At 39.7% G+C, this 25,974-nt stretch overlaps 1 protein-coding gene across 1 annotated transcript in view; it reads left to right on the top strand.

Moving 5' to 3' along the window:
* WIPI2 (WD repeat domain, phosphoinositide interacting 2) overlaps window positions 1-25,974 on the top strand; it is a 58,730-nt gene that overhangs the window by 9,223 nt on the left and 23,533 nt on the right. The window contains exon 3 of the mRNA XM_063430279.1: window positions 4,055-4,224. Within this exon, the coding sequence (XP_063286349.1) occupies window positions 4,055-4,224 (170 nt within the window). The remainder of the gene's footprint in view (window positions 1-4,054; window positions 4,225-25,974) is intronic.

The raw sequence follows: 25,974 nt of genomic DNA, 5'->3' as shown, positions 1-25,974 counted from the left end.
CAACTTCATTAATATGAAGTTGTTATAGTGCCTGGAGAGTTCCTCTAAAGGGCACTCATCAGGAATGTCCCTATTTTGTCTTTCTGGTACCAATCATGACTAAAGCATTTAGAGAAGGGGACTCAAACTACCAACTTGAGGACCATTTTTGGCCCTCGGATGTAGGAGGGGAGGCAGTTATTTAAATAACCAGTTTGCCTGGTTAGACACTTGACACCAGGCAACCATTGACAGATAAAATACAGAAAAAAAATAAAAACAGAACAAATAAGAAATACTAGATAATCTTATACAGATATATGTATACACAATATAAAGTCAGACATGCTTTAGTATTTTAGTCCTTTTCTGATAATGCATTCCTCTGTTCTAGATCATAGTTGTTGTTTTTTTTTGTTTTGTTTTTTTAAAGGAATATTCCAAACACCATAACCACTTCATCATGATGTAATCATTATTGTGCCATGAGTGCCCGGACTCCCCCCTACTTGAAAGTGGTGAAATCATTTTAGAACTTTTTGATTTCTTAGCTGGGGTTTGTCACAAGTTACACTACCTCAGGCTGAGAGCCGAAATCTCCAGTTTAGGAGATTTTATTGGCTCTTCTGATCCCTGCACTGCTTAGCTACTGATGACCCGGGGATATTCTCGACCCAAACGACTTTACAAGCACAGCCTAGAGTTACTCTTGTAGAGGGGGCTTCGGTGATCCAGGGGACACCTCACTCGAGTGTCTACGCAACTGACTGCCCAAATCGATGCTTTGAGATCTACATACGAGGGAGCTTGGAAGAGGCGGCCGCTCTCCCTGCTCCCCAGCTGGTTTCTAAGATACAGAATTATGCAACCCCCGCCCGTTTGGACTGGCAGGGGTTATCACGGTCCCTATTGGGTTGCCTCATGCAGTTCCTAGCACACGAGGGGAAGACTCACAAGCTACAGAGCTCCTCAAGATGGCAGACGGGCCTACTACAGTGACCCAGGCATCCAAAGTACCACTTGACCCCACTAGACACTCCTTGCTGGCACTGGACGCAATATTTGCCACCTTCTGAGCACGGATGGAGGAATGATCCGCAGCCTCTGCTCGTCTGCCTATGGAGATGGGCCGACAAAACACACATGGGCCCCCACCGAGTGAAGCTACCCGCCATGCTCGGGTCCCTCTCGTCAAGCGACCCATCCCCACCCTCCCAGATTGAGGGCTAAACAGGGATTGAACCCACCTAATCACCCAGAGGAGGTCACACTGCTGGGAAATTCCCCCTGCCGCCAGAGAGCTTCGACTCGGCGACGCCTGCCACTCGCCACAAATCCGACAGAACAACACATAGTCTCAGCTGTCCCCCTACACAGGTCAGCGGACCGCTGTTCCCCAGGTTCGACTGCATCCCAACGGCTGGAGGGCCCCAAGACCAAGCCCTGCATACAGCAAGCAGAGGAACACAGACGTCCAGAGCCTGTCTTAAAGCCCAGAGCGGATGGAGTGCTGAAATGAGGGACTTAGGACTGTGCTGCCATACTCACCAGGTGTCCAGCATAGGCTAAACAACCTGCCTTCCAACCAATCTATTACATGCTTATGTAGTCCAGCACATCCTCATACTATAACTTCTATGTTGGCATAGCTTAAGACTGGAAATCTCACTAATAATTGCACTTAGCTGTACCTACTCTTGACAAATGTGCCTAGCCTTAGTACACTACAGCGCCTTAACCTAACTTGATCCTTAATAGCATGTATTTTCTAAACAGGTCAGTTCACTGGTAGTTTCTAGTCAACGCTTCTTGATGCCTACCTTAACTTATGTTTTGCTTGTTCTTTAATAATCATTTCCTCATAATCCTGCTTTATAAGCCTGTTTTACCACCCATTTTCTCACAATCATCAACATGTCTGTGGACAGCGATTTTCTAAGATGATTTTCCATATACTCCAGACATGTTTGACAGGCCTGTTACATTGCTACTCAAAAATGTGTATGGTAATCATATATGCCATGTACATGTTAAACTGTGTGTCTTACAATCCTTGTTACTGCTGTTGTGGCATAGCGAGAGCGTATGTTAAATATTTGCACCACAAAAATAAAGAATTAAAAAAATTACCAAACATTGGGGAATCTCTGCTTTAGCAGATCTCGAGTTAAAACTGCTCAAGTAGGTATATTCAACCAGTCAGTCCATGGAAATTGATTTTCCTTCCTTTTGCCTGTAATTATGATTATCCAGGCTATCACTATGTGTGATAGGCATGTAAAAAAGATGCATTCACAAACACATAATAACTATAACAAAGTATTTAACCAGGAAAGGTACATTCAGATTACTCTGGTTTCCAAGTACGTCCTGGGGATGTTACCTTAGTCCAACATCCAGGGGTTGTTACTATCACCAAATTTAATGGTACTCATTTTATCTACCTCGGAAGGATGAAGGGCTGAGTCAACCCTGCTGATGCATTAGCCCACTGAGCTATTTCACATTTGGATAAAAGGAATGCAAAAGATGTTACTCATCTTGAAGATGTTTTTATAAACTTACATCTGCAAACAAATCACAACTGTGCAGGGAAAATCTGCAGTCATTGTGACTTCTTTAAATGAAACTTCTCTATGTAATCTGGTTCCAGCATAAACAATGCGCAAGGAAACACTTAAAGGACCAATAAAGTTACATAGTAGTTTAGGTTGTCAAGAGACTAAAGTCCATCAAGTTCAACCCATTATTTTATGCTGTTGTCCCAAAAGATTGTAGCCATTTTCAATTATGCCACAAAACATGAAAGAGAATCCTTCTTGAATCCATATGCCAATCAGATTTCTCCTTGGATCAGCAACCTGTTTACATACATATCAATTATATCCTTGAATATTTTGTTTTTGCAAAAAATAATCCCAAGCCGTTTAACAAATATCTACAGAATCTGATAAGAAAACCTCTTTAAGTAGGAAAAAAAACACACATCCTTATTGTTCTTACTTTTCCTGCGAAAACACATATGTTCCATACTCAATGGATGATATATTTTCTGTTATATACTCCTACTAATGACCAGTCCCTAGTCTGGGTGCAGTGAACCTGACTTTGTAATCATGCAGTCTAGAACATTGCAGTTTTTAAGAAAAACGACTAAAGCTTTTGAATGAGACAGTTGTTTCAAAGTGATGCATGTACCTTTAACTCAAAACTGTCCAATGAGTGATTGTTTTGAGAACTAAGTGTTATGACACAGCATGGAACCTATAACCGTGTTATAGTATGAGTCATCTCTCATTTCCATGTATCAACTAATAATAAGACTCCTATTTATTTTTTGTATGTCATCAAGTTGGGCACTATTAAACATTGCAGTTCCAGGGAAATGCAATGTTTACATATCAGCACTAAGTCTGTCCTCAGTTGCTGTCTACCAGACAGTCACTGGGGGGCGCTTCAGGAATCGTAACAGACTTTTGGTCTGTTATCTTACGCTGGACGTCCTCACTCTCTGCATAAGGACCTCCAGCGTCAGATTTTCCCCATAGGAAAGCATTGATTCAGTGGCATTTGCTGCGCATGCACATTAAACCCTGCTCATCGCAGGACGGAGGAGGGGTGGAACTTTGACCCAGCGCCGAGGGACATCTGCGCTGGGATCAGGTAAGTAAAGGGTTTTTAACCCTTTATTTACCAGGTAGTAGGGGGCGCGACGGTGGAGGGAGGCAGAGGGATCAATAGTGCCAGGAATACGGCTTTGTATTCTTGGTACTACAGTATCCCTTTAACTGTGCATGAGGTATCTGCAGACTGTCAATTCAAAACCAAACTGGTAAAGGCATGAAAAGATGTATAGCAGCATGTAGTAAAAAAAAAAAAAAAACAGTTTAAGAGACAGAAGAAAATTATCTGAGTAAAAATGCTTTTTAAAATGTATTTATTTTCAATGAGGTTTTAAGGGGAATGCGAAGACTGTTATATATATATATATATATATATATATATATATATTTATTTATTTTTTAAATAAATGTTGATTTTTAAATATTTTCTTTTGTTCTGTCTCCTTACCAAGCTGACACAGAAGATATCTGTATCGTGGAACGGCTCTTCTCCAGCAGTTTAGTTGCTATTGTCAGCCTCAAAGCCCCTCGTAAGCTGAAAGTTTGTCATTTTAAGAAGGGGACAGAGATCTGCAACTACAGCTACTCCAACACAATTTTGGCAGTGAAATTGAACCGTCAGGTGAGCAATCGGTAGAATCGGAAGGGCAGACACTGGAACAGACCTCTTTTAGCACATCATACGTACTTTAAAGGGAAATGCATCACTTTGAGACAACGTTCTTGTTGAAAAGCTTTTAAAAAAATATATATTTATATTTTGTTACCTTCATATTAAACTGCTCCTCCTGCTTTTCACAATTACTCCAGAAGGGATGCCTGATTTAACTAATCAGTGCCCTACCCCTAGGTATGCTGGAAAACTGCATTTGGCATGTCTGACAGATTTACACATGAGCAATTGGAAGATCTTTTCACCTTGCAACCTCCTGGCAGGGGAGCCTGATTCATGCAGAGCAGGCGCTGGTGTTGGGTTTCTCTCTCAATGCTGTGTCTGTTTTTATGTATATATGTGTCTTTGTATGTGTGTCGTGTATGTGTGCCTGTCCGTCTGTATGTGTGTCTGTCTGTTTGTATGTGTCTTTATTTGTATGTTTGTCGTGTGTGTGTGTGTGTATGTATGTTTGTGTGCCTGTCTGTCTGTCTGTATGTGTTGTGTGTATGTATGTATCTGTCTGTATGTGTGTGTGTGTCTGTCAGGGAAGGAGTGGGAGGGGGGGTCCCATGGATCAGTTTGCACTGGGGCCCCATGGGTTATGTGTACGCCACTGGGTGAGGGTACTGAATAAACATCATTTGCTAAGAGGCCTGCCCAACAATGCAATCTGACTGTATATAGTATGTATATAGTATGTTTATAAATGTTTGTTTATTGCATACTTTTCAAAGTTTTCCTTGCTTTATCTTTATTTTTAATACATAAAGTTGGGAGCCTAATGAACTAGAAAAAAATCACAAGACAATAATAGGGGGTAACCTCAATTTTTAGCAAAACACAAACCGAGAGATAAATAATCCAAATTGCTATATACAAAAATATATGAACAAATAAGTGGAAAGGAAATAAATATAGAGAAAAATATAAAAATAGAGCTAATCATCTCTTATCAGTAAACAGTAAGAGCAGCACACTATAAGTAGTTTACAGGAATGCTATACAGTGTATCAGAGTGCTATCCAAAGTGTTAACAGAAGTTGGATACAATGTAGCACTTTGCTATCTGAACGATCTCCATAAAAGCATCCTGCGGAAAGCAGTGTATGTAAAAATAGCCAATAAGTTTCAAAGCAATGCCTAAAGTGATTATACTTGTCTCCAATATCCCTTGAGGGTGAAATCTTGCAATATAACAGAGGCAACCTATCTAGAGTTGTATGTCACAGCTGAAAGAAAGATTACATATTCGCTAAATTGTCAAAAATAAGTGACTAAAAAGAAAACATCTAGTTAAAGGATGCAACTTTACTAAAATACTAGATAGCTGATTTGACACAGATCAGGTAGAGAAATCACCAGGTAACCATGTAGCTAGTCTGTGCCTTCGGGGGCACATGTACTGTCGTGGATAAAAACTAATCTAGCTTGCTAGCTAGTGCTATCAGACAAACTGACAGCAGCTTGTAGATTGAGATCCTCTTGCTGTGTTACTATTAAATTGTGCAGGAATCAGAACATCAGCATCAGTGTATCACTACAAGTTGAATACAGTTCAGAGCATCGACGCGCGTTTCGCCGTACAGGCGGCTCTTCAAGAGGAGGATCTTTATTTTTGTTTAGAAGTGTTTGCTTGTTGGTTAAAAGAAAAATTGTCAAGTGGTGCATCGCATTGTTAACCTACACAAGAGTATAAATTAAGCCTTGCATGGGAAAGTGTATAATCTTTACTCATAAGGTGTTGTTTGGTTTTTTTTTAAACTGATTTCGTATACACACAATTTAAGTTAATAGGCTTAGAAAAGTAATGATTTTTTAACTTAAAGGGACACTATAGTCACTAGAACAACTACAGCTTATTGAATTTGTTCTGGTGAGTATAGTCAGTCCCTTCCTGCTTTTTGCATCAAACATGTCTTTACAGAGAAAATGCAGTGTTTACATTACAACCTATGAATATCTTCACTGGCCACTCCTCATATGGCTGCTAGATGTGCTTCCTGAACACTAAACTTTCGTCATAGAGATGCATTGATTCAATGCATCTCTATGAGGAGATGCTGATTGGCCATGGCTTTGTTTGGCTTGTGCTGGCTCTCTCTGATCTGCCTCCTTGACAGTATCAATGGGAATGCATTGTGATTGGCTCAGAACATCACTTCTGATGTCAGCCAAGGAGGCAGATCGAAGCAGAGCCAGCAGCAGACTGAAATAAAAGTACGATTTTGCTATATGTAGGGAGACAAGGGGGGACCAGACTGGCTAGATGGGGTTTTTAAACACTATATGGTCAGGAATACATGTTTGTGTTCCTTTAAAGTGCGTAATGGACTGGACCTGATTAGGTTTGACATCTTTGTGAAAGCTAGGCATGGTGCTAAGATTTAAGCTATGTTCAATTAACAAACAGGGCTGTTTCAAGTTAGACACCTTTGATTTTATAAAAGACCACACCATCCATAATTCATTGGAAAAGGCAATTCATACACAATGTTGGGGTGTATTTCTGTTGTCACAGTAGGGTTTATTCACTTAACTCCACATTGTAGTAAATTAAAATGGCAGACATTTAACGGGACACTATAGTCACCTGAACAACTTTAGCTTAATGAAGCAGTTTTGGTGTGTAGAACATGCCCCTGCAGCCTCACTGCTCTATCCTCTGCCATTTAGGAGTTAAATCCCTTTGTTTATGAACCCTAGTCACACCTCCCTGCATGTGACTTGCACAGCCTTCCATAAACACTTCCTGTAAAGAGAGCCCTATTTAGGCTTTCTTTATTGCAAGTTCTGTTTAATTAAGATTTTTTTATCCCCTGCTATGTTAATAGCTTGCTAGACCCTGCAAGAGCCTCCTGGGTGTGATTCAAGTTCAATTTAGAGATTGAGATACAATTATTTAAGGTTAATTACATCTGTTTGAAAGTGAAACCAGTTTTTTTTTCATGCAGGCTCTGTCAATCATAGCCAGGGGAGGTGTGGCTAGAGCTGCATAAACAGAAACAAAGTGATTTAACTCCTAAATGACAGTGAATTGAGCAGTGAAATTGCAGGGGAATGATCTATACATTAAAACTGCTTTATTTAGCTAAAGTAATTTAGTGACTATAGTGTTGCTTTAAGTAAAAATATCTATTTTATCATTTGGGTTTATATAATATATATACACAGACACACACAAAGTTAATTTATATAGTAAGAATATGACACTGCACGCACAGACAAGCTCACTGAAAGACAATCTCACTTGCACAAACACAAGATCACTGATATATGTTCACTGGTCTGCGCACACACTAGCTCACTTCAGAAAAATTCACTGGCGCACACAAGATCACTTTCAGTATTGGGTTGCTGGGCATTAGAAGCTTACTAGCACATGCCATTGGGGACTCTGAGGGCAATGTGAGGTTGCCATTTCCAGGCCTCTTACTGTCCGCAAGGTTAGGTGATTGACGCTAGTGCCGCAACTCAAGTGCGATGGTTGGCTCCTGCAAGAGCACCTTTTATGTGGCTACTGTGTACTGGAAACGGTGAGGGGGCATTTGGTGAGAGAAACTTACCGTATAAGCCGAGTTTTTCAGCACATTTTTTGTGCTGAAAAACCCCAACTCGGCTTATACTCGAGTCAGAGTCTGTATTATGGCAATTTACATTGCCATAATACAGACTGGGGGGAGAGGGGTGCTGGCAGAGCTGTACTTACCTTTCCTGCAGCTCCTGTCAGCTCTCTCCTCCTCCGCGCCGTCCGTTCAACACCTCGGTCAGCTCCCAGTGTAAGTCTCGCGAGAGCCGCGGCTCTCGCGAGACTTACACTGGGAGCTGACAGAGGGAGCTGCACAGACCGCGCGGAGGAGGAGAGAGCTGACAGGAGCTGCAGGAAAGGTAAGTACAGCTCTGCCAGCACCCCCTCTCCCCCCACTGAACTACCAATGACACTGGACCACTAGGGAAGGAGCCCCCCTCCCTGGCCAGCTAGCAAGCAGGGAGGGGGGACGAAAAAAAAATAACAATAATAATTAAATAATAAATAATAATAATAATATAAAAAAATTAAAAAAATAATAATAATTAATAATATATCAAATGCCCACCCCCACCAACACATACACAAACACACACTGCATCACACACTCACACTTCATTCATATACACACACTGCACTCACACACACTGCACTCACACACACACACTGCACTCACACACACACACTGCACTCACACACACACACTGCACTCACACACACACACTGCACTCACACACACACACACTGCACTCACACACACACACTGCACTCACACACACACACTGCACTCACACACACACACACACTGCACTCACACACACACACTGCACTCACACACACACACTGCACTCACACACACACACTGCACTCACACACACACTGCACTCACACACACTGCACTCACACACACACACACTGCACTCACACACACTGCACTCATACACACACACTGCATTCATTATATACACACACTGGAAATAAATATTCAATTAATATATACGCACACACACTGCACTCATACACACACACACACTGCACTCATACACACACACACACTGCACTCATACACACACACACACTGCACTCATACACACACACACTGCACTCATACACACGCACACTGCACTCATACACACGCACTGCACTCATACACACGCACTGCACTCATACACACGCACTGCACTCATACACACGCACTGCACTCACGCACTGCACTCGCGCACTGCACTCATACGCGCACTGCACTCATACGCGCACTGCACTCATACGCGCACTGCACTCATACGCGCACTGCACTCATACGCGCACTGCACTCATACGCGCACTGCACTCATACGCGCACTGCACTCATACGCGCACTGCACTCATACGCGCACTGCACTCATACGCGCACTGCACTCATACGCGCACTGCATTCATACGCGCACTGCATTCATACGCGCACTGCATTCATACGCACACACTGCATTCATACGCACACACTGCATTCATACGCACACACTGCATTCATACGCACACACTGCATTCATTATATACACACACTGTAAATAAATATTCAATTAATATCATTTTTTTAGGATCTAATTTTATTTAGAAATTTACCAGTAGCTGCTGCATTTCCCACCCTAGTCTTATACTCGAGTCAATACGTTTTCCCAGTTTTTTGGGGTAAAATTAGGGGCCTCGGCTTATATTCGGGTCGGCTTATACTCGAGTATATACGGTAGTGACTTCTCACTCATCCCTACTGCTAGCCAGCTGCTTACTTTGCCGCCGTACCAGTCGCCAGCAGAATAAATGCCACCAAGTCTGCTCCACCGGCCTCCAACACAAAGTCTGAGGGGAAAAATAAATCAGTAGAGAATGTTTTAGGTCATCTGGCTGCACTACCTGGCCCCATATGCTGCAGCCCACTGGGAAATGTTTCTGTATCCCTGTTGGCCAGTCCAGCACTTCATTTAAACGAGCAGGGGATCACAAACAATGCACATCTCTAGCACAACCCACTATTGGAGAGCTGGTCATTCCTCATACACCCATACAGAGCTGGTGTTTATAGAACATAATACAGCAGGCAGCATGTGTGTTAAGCTAAGGTAGCTCATGGAGAGTTCATTAATCATAAATCACTTCTGCTTTTTAGTGGAATTCTGTGGTTGCTTCAATTTACTTGCAAATTTAAGTAAAACTACAATGAATCTCCATATTGCGCATTACTCTCTGTACAATTCCCATAATCCTCTTTTTTTCAGTTGTCAAACTGCTTTTTAGCAGTTGATGTATGTTTTTCATTTTATGTTCACAAGTCCAACAAATATATTCTTGAAAGAACAGACATGTTGAAGATTTTGCATGTTTAAACACGAATATATATATATATATATATATATATATATATATATTTATTTATTTATTTATTTTTTCGTGTTAAATGTTGCCAGTGAATTGGTTTATATTTTGTATGTATTTTTTAAAGTGAACCTGTAATGAAAAAATATACACAGAAATACGTGATTTATTCAATATGAAATATAAAAATATACTCACTCATCATCTAGGATTCATGGGTGTTACTCTTTGTGTAACACCCACCTCTGGTCCATTCCCCGCTACTCCTCCAGTACAGTTACCTAAGAAGAGCAAGCTTCCTGTGTGAAGCTGACACACTGGCTTAAGTGCTAGCCTGCCTGTATCTGAATGAAGTGATGTCAGTCACTCTGTTTCTATACTCACTAGCCAGCACTAGTAGGTTCAGCCTCAGAACATGTAGTAGTTGTTTTCTGCTCTCCCTTGTCAGTCATCTTGTCAGCATAGAGTCTATGCTGAATCTGTTCATAGGCACATCTTGAACAGTGTACAGTAGAAACCTCTAGTAAATCAATATATTTGAGCCACAAGATTCCGCTGTTCGTATTGTAGGAAGCATTTAGTGAAACAGAAAGTGCCTCCTCATTTACAAAGTATATCTGACCATATAGGTTTGTTTGTATTGTAAGAAAGTTTGTATTGAAAGAAAAAAAAAAAACACTACGGTCTTTTAGGATAAAACCTTACATTACAGGCTGCTGTGATGGAGCTCCTGTACCTCCGTCCAGTGTGCTTCCTAGCCGCTTGCAGGGATCCTTGAATGCTTCAACCCTAGTCGCCGAGGCTTTATTGGGGTCACTGTGGAGCTTTTACAATCAACTAGGCAGCAGCTCTCCTTCCAGGCAGGTATTGTCCCTTCTGCCTATTCCGCTGCAGTCTTTCTACCAGGCAGGTATCCACCTTTGGCTGCAATGTGATTTTTATTACCTTTACAAAGGCACTTGCAGCACTCAGGCCTAGCTCTCTTGATTTATCACAGGGCTAGAGGGATTGTGCATCCAGCAAATTGGTCTGAAGACTATGTTACTGGGATCCCTAAAAATCTACACAGGACACAAGTTCCAAAGGAACTAACCAACAATACTTTTTTACTTGGGACTAGCCCATATGTTCGTTACATCAACCTTGCTGTGGCAATACAATTAACCAAATCATATCAGAAAACATACAGTAACTTATAACCTAACATATATTACTACCAGGAAGTCAATTATAAATTGATCTCTATGTGGTACAGGACACCGGTGGCTCTACATCGGATATTTCCGGCGGTGTCCCCAATATGCTGGAGATGCCATGAGGAAAGAGGCACCATACTGCACCTGTGGTGGGAGTGCTGAGCCATTGCACCGTACTGGGACCAAATTCACACGGAAACTAGAACTATGCTAGGTGATGACGTGGAATGGTCGATGGAACTGGCCCTGCTACATATCACCTCACAATCCATCTCCAAGTACAAGAAGTCTATCCTGCGCCATCTACTGAATGCAGCAAAATCCCTTATTCCCGCATACTAGAAAAAAAAACGAAACTCCAACGCGTACGGAATGGCTCCATCAGGTAGGGGATATACAGTCGGCAGAGGCGCTACAGGCATCCCTCGCGGGGCGCTCGACCAGGCACGAGGAGACTTGGGGACCATGGTTCTTGTATCAATCGACCGGGCAGTAAGCGGATGGCTCCGGCACCTCCGAGGGACGGGAGACGGATCCACGACCGATCACAGCTTGATCCCGTACCACCGTTCATCCTCAGGCGAGATGTATCTCGGCTATAGACTGATTACATAAGGGCATCTACTGCCTGATAGACTATATACTGTGTTTTACAAACTTTCACGCACACATAAATTGAGATGACACGACAGGTAGTCACTCTGACCGACACTGCCACATGACACAAGGTCGTGGAAATCAAATGCGAAAAACTTTTTTTTTTTTTTCTCTCCTCTGATGTAATCATAATAACTAGATATACTATACTGTAAATGGCTGATAAGGCATTGATCTGATTGGTTTATCTTATAAAGGTGTTCATTATAGCAGTTGGTATATGGGAAATTGCAATATCTATATTGCAAAACTTTTATATATTTTATATAATTTTTACATTACAGGGGAATAGGTTAATGTATACATAAATGACACTCACTTGAAAGTATATCCTCTTTGAGGAGAATGAGACCACCCACAGATAATGACAGATATGGACACTTTCGGGTGTAATTTGAATAGCTAAACTGATAGGAATCCATTGTATGATAGAACACTGGTTTAAAAGAATCTATAAAGCACAAGTATTGAAATCACTAACATAAAGTTACTATGTAGTAACGGAAGTAATCACATCACAAATTGTCCTCACTAGTGAAGATTAGGAGAACGTACACATAAATGTGTTTTTTTTTTTCTCTTCTCTCATCTTTTTGTTTTGTTTTTAATGTATCTTCGGGGGTAAATTTAAGGGTTAAATTGGCTAATTGGTCCACAAGATATTGCATGGACAACACTTTAGATTGTAAAGACAGATTTTAGTAACATAAAACTGATATAAAGAAATTGAAATAATCACATTTAAAGGCACTTTTGGTTAAAGGGGAACGGGACAATATATATATAAGGACACCTATTGGAGCAAATTGAATAGTAAGATGAATCATAACGGTGTACACGAGATGTTATTGGTTTAGAGTAATTTTTAGATCACAGTGTGGTTTATGATACGTATATAAAAAGTGTTTTTTTGGTTTTTTTTGTTGCTTTGTTCTCTTTTTCTTCCCTTCTTCTTCCTGCTGGGTACATATGGACATCAGCGGCACTCTCGGGGAGGGTTTTTCTCATGCTCCCCCAAGTAACTCCATATTTTGTTGTGGAGTTGTGGATGTATTCCCAGAGCTCTGGGATGCATTGTCTGTCTTCCACTAAGTGGGAGTGGAGACGGAATTTCTTATCAAGAATGTGGGTATGCGTGGTCTCATGTTTGATTTACATGAGGTCATATGAATGTAATTGTTACGTGCTTTCCTCCCCCCCTTCTTTTCCTTTTCTTTTTTTTTCCCTCCCGCCGGGGGGTTTGGTCTCGAGTCTCAAATGCTTAGACTATGGTTAAGTTTATGACGGTGAATGTACAGGGCCTGAATAACCCAACTAAAAGAGCCATGGTGTATCAATATATTAAAAAGGAAGGTGCAAAAGTTGTACTACTTCAAGAAACTCATTGGTTAAGGAAAGATATAAAACGTTTTATCCCCAAAAATTTTAAAATCCAACTCTACTCCTCATTAGAGGATAAAAAGAAATGTGGAGTAGCTTTACTAGCGACAGATGATCTAGATATTCAAGTTACATACCAGGATATAGATAAAAATGGCAGGTTCATCTTAGCTATATGTAAAGTACAAGATGAAGAATTCACTATTGTAAACATCTATGCTCCTAATACTAATCCAGTTCAGTTTATACAAATGGTTCTGAGTAAATTAGAAAAAATTAAAAAGGGTAAAATTATTATAGGAGGAGATTTTAACTGTATTTTGGATGGCACGTTGGATAGGAACTCATTGGTTGGGGTAATGCAAGATAAAAGGGGAAAGAAATCCTCAATGCAATTCTCAATGTTGATAAATAAGTATGAATTATTAGATCTTTGGAGGATAAATCATCCATCAGAAAAAGACTATACCTGTTTTTCGAAAGCACACTGTACCTATTCTAGACTAGATTTGTTTTTGGGTTCTTTAGAGGTTTCATATAAGATTAAAAAGGTTCTGATTCAAGACGTAACCTGGTCAGATCATAACCCAGTAATACTTGATCTCACTATCTCACCAGATATTAAAATTAGAAATAGCTGGAGACTAAATGAATTTCTTCTTAGGGAGGCCCAAGATATAAACACCATAAAAGAATTAACAAATAATTTTTTTGAGGAGAATAAAAATAAAGGAACTCCAGACGCCATAGTTTGGTGTACATATAAGGCCGTGTTGAGGGGACAGTTTATTAAATTAGGTACAATCAAGAAAAAACAAAAAGAAGCTTCCCTGACAGAACTATATGTGTCCCTCTATAAATTAACAAAACTTAATAAAAATAATCCAAACATAGAGATAAGTGAGAAAATAGGATTAATAAAAAATAAAATCAATAAAATCCTACTTTTACAAACCTCAAAAAAACTCGAATATCTAAAAATAAAATGGTACTATAAAGGAAACCGAGCAAATAAAATGCTCACAAATCGAGTTAAAGGTGCGAAATTAAACAAATTAATACAAAAAATTATTACAGACGATGGCATTCAATTAACGCCTGAAAATATAGGTAAAGCATTTAATTCATTTTATCAAAAATTGTATAATCTACCTGATTCCCCCTATAAACCAGAAACATATTTTCAAAATAAAACCCTAAAAAAATTATCAAGGGAACAATTGAATTCTATTAATGAACCTTTTACAAAAATAGAAATAATAAATGCAATAGAGTCTTTAAAAAAAAAAAAAACCCCGGGGCCGGACGGCTTTCCAAACATATTTTACCAACAGTTCCAGGACGTGTTAGTAACACACCTTGAAGATCTTTTCAATAGCATAGCTAGAGAAAAAGATTTGCCCAACGAATTACTATATGCTAATATAATTCCCATACAAAAGCCAGATAAATCAACGGAATTAGTGGGGAATTATCGTCCTATATCCTTACTAAATTCCGATATAAAAATATACGCAAGTATTTTGGCAAAGAGATTACAAAGAGTCCTCCCGTCCATAATCCATGGAGATCAGGTTGGATTTATGAAGGACAGACAATCAAACAATAGTATAAGGACAGTGATTGACATTTTGGAATACGTTCATGAATCAGGCACTCCATTGCTGGCCCTGTCATTGGACGCGGAGAAGGCCTTTGACAGGGTCAGATGGGACTTCCTTTGGGAGGCATTAAAGGCCTTTGGTTTCGAAGGTTGGATTCTGAGCGCTATCATGGCCTTGTATAGCTCCCCAATGGCAAGAACAATTGGTAGGGGTATAACCTCCGAGTGGTTTAACATAAGAAATGGGACAAGACAGGGGTGTCCCCTGTCCCCGTTGCTATATTTGATATATATAGAACCCCTGATCTGTGACATCAGGTCTAATGAGAAAATAAAGGGAATAATAATAGGACAAGAGAAACTTAAAACTTTACTTTATGCAGATGATGTCCTAATCACTATATCAGACCCTATAATATCAATAGACGAACTGTTAAAGGTGATTTATGAATTTGGGCATTATTCCAATTTCAAGTTAAATGTAGATAAGACAACTATTCTTGCCAAAAATATAAAGAAAGAAGAGAAAATATATATTAAAGCGAAATATAGTTTCGAATGGGCAAAAAAATGTATTACCTATCTAGGCATTAAGATTTCCAGTAATCCTTTTAGGATTATGGAATATAATGTTCTACCTCTAATGATGCAAATTAATAAACAACTAAAGGATTTGAGAACAGCAGAGATATCATGGACAGGTAGAATCAACATCGTAAAGTCTTATTTGGTCCCTAGATGGAGTTATATATTCCGTATGTTACCATTGAAAATGCCTAAACCATGGCTCATGATGATTCATGCTGCTTTAGACAAATATATATGGCTGGGGAAAAAACCCAGAGTTAATAAAAAAATTTTGAATTTAAAGCCTAATTTGGGAGGGATGGGAATCCCTGATATTACGGATATATATGAAGCTTGTTCATTGGCGCATGTTATTTCCTCTATGAAAGAGAGTTCTAGTGGTGAACCATGGGAAAAAATTGAGGCTAGGAAAGCGGCAGCTCCGGACTTAACGACTTTATTCTGGAGTATAGATAAGTTTGAGAAAGATGATATGGGTCTAATCCTAGCTAACCTATTGGCCCAATGGAGAATCTGGAAAAAAAGACTTAAGATTGAAGATAAAATTATCATTGACTTACCACTGCATGTATTGGCCAATAATATTGAGGATCTAAATCTAGAGCCATGGTTAAGCAAAGGTATTAATAGAATAGACCAGCTATTCCAACAGCAACAAATCAGACCCTTTGAGGAGATTAAACAAATTTTTCTGCTTTCTTATAGAGAAAGTTTTGCGTATCTAAGGATAAAACATTTCCTAATGAGACATAGAATAACTGAGATTTCTGAGGAATTACAACCTTTTTTGGATTTGATAAACATCAGACATAATAAAAATTTAGTTTCTAAAAGCTCAAAACTTTTTAGTAAATATAAGGTAATCCCTGAATTCCCAGCCCTAAAAGCATGGGAAAGAGACTTACAAATTACAATCACGAGAAAGGAATGGCTCAAGGCCAATAAAGCGGTACTGAAAGCTTCACACTGTCTAAATCTAACGGAAAGTCATTATAAAGTCATCAATAGATGGCATTATGTTCCAACTAAATTAACAAAAATATATCCAGGATCTCAATATCTCTGCTGGCGCTGCGCTTCATTGAGAGCAGACTACGTCCATATATGGTGGTCATGCCCGATCATATCTCCATTGTGGCAAAAGGTAGCGAAATTCTGCAGGGAAGCAATAGAGGTAGATCTTGATTACACCTGTAGCTCTATGATATTACATCTGGGCTGGCCTATAATTCCAAAGGATAAAAAAGAGTTAATAATTCACATTCTCATTGAAACTAAAGCTACTCACATTATTTGGAAGCAGACTCTATTAAGTAGACTCTTTCAAGTAGGAGTTAAAAAACCAGGAGTTGCTTGGAGTGGTTTGTATACTGTGGAGAGTGGTTTGTATTTTATTTTTGTTTAATTGGTTCAGTCTGTAAAGTTTAAAAAAAAAAGTTTTTTTTTTTGTTTTTTTTTCTGGTGTTCTGGTTTTTCCCCCTCTTTTGTGCTGCTGCTGCTTGATTGATTGGGGGGAGTGTTTATTAATTGCACCTGTGTGGGATTTGTATCCCTATAAAGGCACACCCCTAACTCACTGAGCTTGCTCACATTATTTGGAAGCAGACTCTATTAAGTAGACTCTTTCAAGTAGGAGTTAAAAAACCAGGAGTTGCTTGGAGTGGTTTGTATACTGTGGAGAGTGGTTTGTATTTTATTTTTGTTTAATTGGTTCAGTCTGTAAAGTTTAAAAAAAAAAGTTTTTTTTTTTGTTTTTTTTTCTGGTGTTCTGGTTTTTCCCCCTCTTTTGTGCTGCTGCTGCTTGATTGATTGGGGGGGAGTGTTTATTAATTGCACCTGTGTGGGATTTGTATCCCTATAAAGGCACACCCCTAACTCACTGAGCTTGCTCACATTATTTGGAAGCAGACTCTATTAAGTAGACTCTTTCAAGTAGGAGTTAAAAAACCAGGAGTTGCTTGGAGTGGTTTGTATACTGTGGAGAGTGGTTTGTATTTTATTTTTGTTTAATTGGTTCAGTCTGTAAAGTTTAAAAAAAAAAGTTTTTTTTTTTGTTTTTTTTTCTGGTGTTCTGGTTTTTCCCCCTCTTTTGTGCTGCTGCTGCTTGATTGATTGGGGGGAGTGTTTATTAATTGCACCTGTGTGGGATTTGTATCCCTATAAAGGCACACCCCTAACTCACTGAGCTTGCTCACATTATTTGGAAGCAGACTCTTTCAAGTAGGAGTTAAAAAACCAGGAGTTGCTTGGAGTGGTTTGTATACTGTGGAGAGTGGTTTGTATTTTATTTTTGTTTAATTGGTTCAGTCTGTAAAGTTTAAAAAAAAAAGTTTTTTTTTTTGTTTTTTTTTCTGGTGTTCTGGTTTTTCCCCCTCTTTTGTGCTGCTGCTGCTTGATTGATTGGGGGGAGTGTTTATTAATTGCACCTGTGTGGGATTTGTATCCCTATAAAGGCACACCCCTAACTCACTGAGCTTGCTCACATTATTTGGAAGCAGACTCTATTAAGTAGACTCTTTCAAGTAGGAGTTAAAAAACCAGGAGTTGCTTGGAGTGGTTTGTATACTGTGGAGAGTGGTTTGTATTTTATTTTTGTTTAATTGGTTCAGTCTGTAAAGTTTAAAAAAAAAAGTTTTTTTTTTTGTTTTTTTTTCTGGTGTTCTGGTTTTTCCCCCTCTTTTGTGCTGCTGCTGCTTGATTGATTGGGGGGAGTGTTTATTAATTGCACCTGTGTGGGATTTGTATCCCTATAAAGGCACACCCCTAACTCACTGAGCTTGCTCACATTATTTGGAAGCAGACTCTATTAAGTAGACTCTTTCAAGTAGGAGTTAAAAAACCAGGAGTTCAAACAAGGGGTTTAAACTATCAAGGTAATTTTTAATTTTTTTTTATTTATATATATATATATATAGATTTTTTTTTTTTCATCTGTATCTGGGGAAATGAGTGTTAGCAAGATTGTTAGTTTGACTCAATGCACATCTTGTTGCATGTATGGATGCCTGGATGTACCCGTCCATGGTCCATACCTCTGTGATGGTTGTGTGCGAGTGGCTTCTCTGGAAGCTCAGATTGGAGATCTTGAGAAGCAAATCGCAACTTTGAGGGAGATCGACAATCTTGAGAGGAGTCTGCTGCTGACTGAGCAGAGTTTAGTGGGGACAGGTAGTGGAGAGGGAGGAGATATGACAGATGGGGAACAGGCATGTAGCTGGGTGACAGTGGGGCGAGGAAGCAGGGGGGGAGGGAAGAGGAAAGGGCTAGCTAGTCCTGATTTGGTGCAACCTAGCAGGTTTGCCCGTTTGAGGGAAGATGTTGGGAGCATCAGCTCAGGAGTAGCTGTATTAGAGGAAGCTGTTACTTCTAACAGCCGAGGTGACAGCCCCTCTAGTACGGGTGGGGATCAAAATGTAAGGAAGGCAAGACAGGTTGTGGTGGTAGGGGACTCTATCATTAGGAGAGCAGATAGGGCAATCTGCCACTCTGATCGGCTCAACCGGACAGTTTGCTGTCTCCCGGGTGCTCGGGTCCGGCATGTTGCTGACAGAGTGGATGGATTATTGGGAGGGGCTGGGGATGACCCAGCGGTCATGGTCCATATTGGTACCAATGACAAAGTAAGAGGAAGATGGAAGGTCCTAAAGAATGATTTCAGGGAATTAGGTAGCAAACTCAAGAAAAGGACCTCCAAGGTGGTATTCTCCGAGATATTACCTGTGCCACGTGCTACAGTGGAAAGGCAGCGGGAGATTAGAGAGGTTAATGCGTGGCTGAAGTCTTGGTGCAGGAAGGAGGGTTTTGGGTTTTTAGAGCACTGGGCCGACTTTGCGATTGGGTACAACCTATATAGTAGGGATGGATTGCACCTAAACGGAAGGGGGTCTGCAGTGCTGGGGGATAGGATGGCTAGAAGGTTGGAGGAGATTTTAAACTAGTAGTAGGGGGGGAGGGTCATAGCAATCTACAAAATGGAGATAGGACAGAAAGGAGATGGGCTTTAGAACAGTATAAGGAGGGTGGAGACGGGGGGAGGGGCAAGCTCAGAACAGAGAAGCTATGTAATGTTGGTAATTCACAAAATAAACAAGAGACGCATGATATTAAATGTATGCTTACTAATGCAAGGAGCCTAAATAACAAAATGGGGGAACTAGAGGCATTAGCATACACTAAACAATATGATATAATAGGCATAACTGAAACATGGTGGGATGAGACACATGACTGGGCAGTTAACTTAAATGGGTACACATTATTTAGGAAGGATAGGAAAAACAAGAAGGGTGGTGGGGTATGTTTGTATGTCAACCATGATTTAAAGCCAAATCTTAAGCAAATTGAATGCGATGAGGAAAATGTGGAAGCTTTATGGGTAAATATCTGCTTGGGGGAAAAGAAGGGAAACCAACTATTGGTTGGGATATGTTATAAACCACCTAATGTTAATATTGACGAGGAACAACAGCTGTTTGAGCAAATTGAGAAAGCTGCAAATCTTGGTAACACTTTAATTATTGGAGATTTTAATTACCCAGACATAAATTGGGACATAGGGACTAGTAGCTCAGCAAAGGGAATTAGGTTTTTAAACTTGTTAAATGACAACTTCATGTCATAACTTGTACAAGCACCAACTAGAATGGACGCTTGTCTGGACCTGGTTTTAACAAACAACGTTGATCTTTTGACCAACATTCAAGTAGGTGAGCACTTGGGAAATAGTGATCACAATATAGTGTCCTTTGAAATAAACTCAAAAAAACAAAAGCACATGGGGTATACTAAAACATATAATTTTAAAAAGGCCAATTTCAATAAGATAAGGGAAGCTTTACAATATATTGACTGGCATAAACTCTTTAGTGAAAAGAACACTGAGGATAAATGGATCATCTTCCAACAAATATTAGAAAGGTACATTTCTCAGTATGTACCATTGGGAAATAAGTATAAAAGAAACAAATTAAAACCAATGTGGCTTAGTAGAGAAGTAAAACAAGAGATTAAAAATAAGAAAAGGGCATTTAAAGCATTTAAATCAGACAAATCAGATGCATCTTATAAAAGATATAAGAAAGCAAATAATGCGTGCAAAAAGGCAATTAAACTTGCTAAACTTCAAAATGAAAAAATGATAGCTAAAGAGAGCAAAACCAACCCCAAAGCATTTTTTAAGTACATAAATTCCAAAAAACCCAAAAATGAAAGTATAGGTACACTTAAAACTGAAACGGGGGTGATGGTTAATGAAGACCAAGAAAAGGCAGGAATTCTAAATAACTATTTCTCCTCCGTATATATTAAAGAAGAACCCATGGCAATAGATGTGCAAATGATTGCTACTAAAAACTTGCAGAATAATTGTAATTGGTTAACTCAAGACAATGTGCTGCAGCAACTAAAGAAAGTTAATATAAACAAAGCTCCAGGGCCTGACGGTATCCATCCACGTGTACTTAAGGAACTAAGTGTAGAAATAAGTGAACCTCTGTTTTTAATCTTTCAAGATTCTTTTCTTTCAGGAAGTGTTCCGGAGGATTGGAGGAAGGCAGATGTGGTTCCTATATTCAAAAAGGGTTCAAAATCCTTGCCTGGAAATTATAGACCTGTGAGCTTAACTTCTGTGGCTGGTAAAATATTTGAAAGGTTATTAAGGGATAATATTCAAGAATTCCTTGAGAAGAATATGGTTATCAGCAAAAATCAGCACGGTTTTATGAAGCACAGGTCATGTCAAACTAACTTGATTGCTTTCTACGAAGAAGTAAGTAGAAGTATAGATCAGGGTGTTGCAGTGGATGTGATCTATTTGGATTTTGCCAAGGCATTTGATACAGTTCCACACAAAAGATTAGTGTTCAAACTCAAGGAAATCGGTCTCGATGAAAATGCTTGTTCTTGGGTAGAACATTGGCTTAAAAACAGAATACAAAGAGTTGTCGTTAATGGTAAATTTTCAAGCTGGACAGAGGTGGCAAGTGGTGTCCCTCAGGGGTCTGTTCTGGGACCCCTTCTATTTAACATTTTTATAAATGATCTTGAAGACAGCATTGAAAGTCATGTTTCAGTGTTTGCAGATGACACAAAACTTTGTAAAATAATACAATGTGAGCAAGATATTACTTTGCTGCAGAAGGATTTAGATAGACTGGGGGACTGGGCACTCAAATGGCAGATGAAATTTAATGTTGAAAAATGCAAAGTTATGCACTTCGGCGTAAAGAATACACAAGCAACGTATACCCTTAATGGAAGCGAATTAGGGATAACAACACACGAAAAGGACTTGGGAATTGTTATAGACAACAAACTATGCAACAATGTGCAATGTCAATCAGCAGTGGCCAAGGCCAGTAAGGTATTGTCATGCATGAAAAAGGGCATTCATTCTCGGGACGAGAATATCATTTTGCCTCTCTATAAATCACTGGTAAGACCACATATTGAATATGCTGTGCAATTTTGGGCACCTGTTCTAAAGAAGGATATCATGGCACTAGAAAAAGTGCAGAGGCGGGCTACAAAATTAATAAAAGGAATGGAACATATCAGCTATGAAGAAAGGTTAACAAATTTAAACCTATTTAGTTTAGAAAAACGTCGCCTGAGAGGGGATATGATAACATTATACAAATATATTCGGGGCCAATACAAACCATTGTGTGGAAATCTATTCACAAACCGGACTTTACATAGGACACGAGGCCATGCGTTTAGACTGGAAGAAAGAAGATTTCGTCTAAGGCAAAGGAAAGGTTTTTTTACTGTAAGAACAATCAGGATGTGGAATTCTCTGCCTGAAGAAGTGGTTTTATCAGAGTCCATACAGATGTTCAAACAGCTACTAGATGCATACTTGCAAAGACAGAATATTCAAGGATATAATCTTTCAATGTAGGGTAATAACTGCTTGATTCAAGGATAAATCTGACTGCCATTCTGGGGTCAAGAAGGAATTTTTTGTCCTAGCTTGTTGCAAAATTGTGCTTCAAACTGGGTTTTTTTCTTTTCTTTTGGATCAACAGCAAAAAACAGGTGTGAGGAAGGCTGAACTTGATGGACGCAAGTCTCTTTTCAGCTATCTAACTATGTAACTATGTACTCTTGCAAGATTCTGGAAAAACCCAGACTCCCCGACTTGGGAGCTGATAAAACAGCAGGTCTTGAATAACTGTAAAATGGAAATAGGGATATTAAGACAAGAACACTACTTTAACCCGCGAATCGAACAATGGCAGAAATGGACTATAAAATTAGGTAGAAGAAACGATTCTTAATTCATAATAAGATGTATATGCTATGGATCTGTGGTTGGGGGTGAACCCTGTGCGTTCACTCTCAAGATATCCGTGTTTATGAGTAACCTGATCAGTAGTTATAAGGATGAGTGTTGCCTTTCGGGTTCTTAAGACTGACTCGGGACTGACCCTCGGCGGGCGCGGGACCCTTTCCTTTTTTTTTTTTTTTTTTTTCCTTACGTTTTGTTAATAGAGGGTCAGGGCAATTGGGAAATTTAGGGCAATGTAGAAACATTTAAGAAAGGGACTTATAACTAAGAGGAAGGAGGAAAGGGGAATTAGAAAAGGAAAGGGCCCTAACAATTTATTACAGATACTTAACTCCATCTTCTTTAGAACGAAAATTGCCAAATTATGACTAAAACGCAATATGTTTCATAGAGTCTTCCCCAGTCCTTTTCTCCATGGAGACAAGCACCTTTTGAACCCTGGTTATTGTACTTCATAGCGTTTGAAAAAGATTGTTTCCCCTAACCCTCTCCCCCTCGAATCTTGGTACAGCGAAAGGTGTGTGTGTGTGTATTGTTGTTTTATAAGGAAAAAATTTGACATAGAGAGCTTGGTGCTTTTTAGTATAGGCAGATAAAGTATGAGCACCTCATTAAGATAGGTAGTGCAATTTAATAGAAAAGAATTGGGGTATTCTTGTAAATTTGACATTTGGGGAGGGGGAATGATGGTAGAAAACGGAACCGGATACCCAGAAATCCATATGTAATGTCAACATTGGAGAATATATGTATTGATTTTTTGTATCTGTTTGTTGCATGATATGGAATTATTGTTAGAAAAGAAGGGGAAAATACAAAAAGACTGGTTCTGAATAATAGAATTTGTACTGCAATCGAAAGAACTTTAATATGTAATTTTTGTGCCACAACTCTTTGTAAAAATGATAATGTCTTTGTATGAATGATTATATATACTCATGTTAAAAACTTAATAAAATATTATAAATAAAAAAAAAAAAAAAAAAAAAGAAAAACTAAGCATGGTCGGGCGTTCGGTGGGCTGGTCCCACTGCAACACCGACAGAATCCCGGATAGCTACACTTCGGGACGGAGACCGTAACGACACCACCCAACTACACCCAGCAAAGACCAGCCAGTACATCTCCGTGGCACCGTGCGAAACTCCACTAGCGATGGACTGCTCACGACAGGCAAAGATTACACACATAGTATAGAAGAAATATATAAAGGACTACGACGCTTTACATTTCTAAAAACTGGTGCAGCTGAAATTACCCAATGACGACACACATAGTACTCGCCCGCAGGGGGTGCCAAAGATGGTAGGGGGTAACCTCCTCATACCTCTCTCCTTTACCTTACCCTTTCTCCATCTACCCAACTCTCTAAACGACACCTTACCCATTCTTGACAATAGGAAAGTAACAGCTATTCATGGTATTACTGACTACAACAGACGAGGATAGCACACGGGGACAACCCGAAAGAATAAAAAAAGCTGACCTACCGCACATACCCACCTCACGAAGGAAGGTGACTTACATGGAAATGCATTCCCAAGATACTTAGTCATATGAACCCCATGGTTGTATCTGCATTCGTATCTTTAACGCTTCATACATTGTAACTAAACTTGTCCTGTTGAAACTTGTAACCAATATGCCAAACGCCAATTGCTATACTTATCTACTATGTTATGTCTGGAGGCCTGCGAGCCTCATACTTTTTCTGTTCCACATCAATAAAACAGATTTACAAAAAAACAAACAAGCATATATTTATAATGGGGTGGGAAAAAAACGTAACGAACACAAAATATCTCTCCCGCCTGCAGAATTTGCAATATGCAAATCTACCTGAATATGCAAATTGGCAAACCTTGCTATTCAGGCAGTGCATATAACTGTTGCTAGATCCTTGTTGCTCCACAGCCAAATCCATTTAGTTGATTGCAAACATTAGCAAGACAGGAGAGCACATTTAACCCCAAACAACCACATTACACACACGCACACCCTGCAAATACAATGGACACAGGGTGACTTAAACATAGGAATCATCCAGAGACCTAATTGAATTGTCCATCTTAGGCTTCTGGTAATGGTCACAGCTGCCTTTCTGAATTCCCTGGCTTATTCACTACAATTCACATTTAAGTGAATAGTCCTGTAAACAGAGCAATACAGTCTAGAAAGTAAAATCTATTAAATTGTATCAATCACATAAACACAGGTCTTAGGCTTCATATCCCTAAGTAACAAACAAAAATGTTTTTGCAATTTTCTTTAAAGGACCACTATAGGCACCCAGACCACTTCAGCTTAATGAAGTGGTCTGGGTGCCAGGTTCAGCTAGGATTAACCCTTTCTTCTATAAACATAGCAGTTTCAGAGAAACTGCTATGTTTATAATAGGGTTAATCCAGCCTCTAGTGGCTGTCTCATTGACCGCCGCTAGAGGCGCTTCTCACTGTGATTTTCACAGTGAGAAGACGCCAGCGTCCATAGGAAAGCATTGTGAATGTTTTCCTATGGACTGGCTGAATGCGCGCGCGGCTCATGCCGCGCATGTGCATTCAGCCGATGGAGAGGAGAAGGAGAGTCCCCCACCCGGCGCTGAAGAAAAAGGTAAATTTAACCCCTTCCGCCCCCTAGAGCCTGAGGGTGGAGGCACCCTCAGGGCACTATAGTGCCAGGAAAAAGAGTATGTTTTCCTGGCACTATAGTGGTCCTTTAAACAAAGTTTGTGGATGAGCAGTCACATTTACTGGAAGCCTAAAGTTTAAATTATATCTGTCATCTATGCTTAAAAGGGAAGGCTTCAAACTCAGGATATATCCTATAAGGTGGACAAAGGAGGGAGAGAATTAAACAAAACCCCAGTTAAAAATATGATTAAAGAAATCAAATGAGAATCCCTCTCTCATTTGATTTCTTTAATCATATTTTTAACTGGGGTTTTGTTTAATTCTCTCCCTCCTTTGTCCACCACCCTAATCACTCCCTCCCTGGCTCAGAGTGGAAGGATGCACTCTGTTCCAGTGAGAATGGTCCATTTAATTACTTCTTAATGGCCACGGAGAGGAAAGTAGTGACACCAGATCAGCACTTTGGATAAGACCGGATCCTTCAGCTATATAGGTGC

Source organism: Pelobates fuscus, chromosome 8 (genome assembly GCF_036172605.1).
Source record: "Pelobates fuscus isolate aPelFus1 chromosome 8, aPelFus1.pri, whole genome shotgun sequence".
In the NCBI taxonomy this organism is placed as follows: domain Eukaryota; kingdom Metazoa; phylum Chordata; class Amphibia; order Anura; family Pelobatidae; genus Pelobates; species Pelobates fuscus.
The sequence above is the reverse complement of the archived record's forward strand: the minus strand, read 5'-3'. Positions and strand labels throughout refer to the sequence as shown.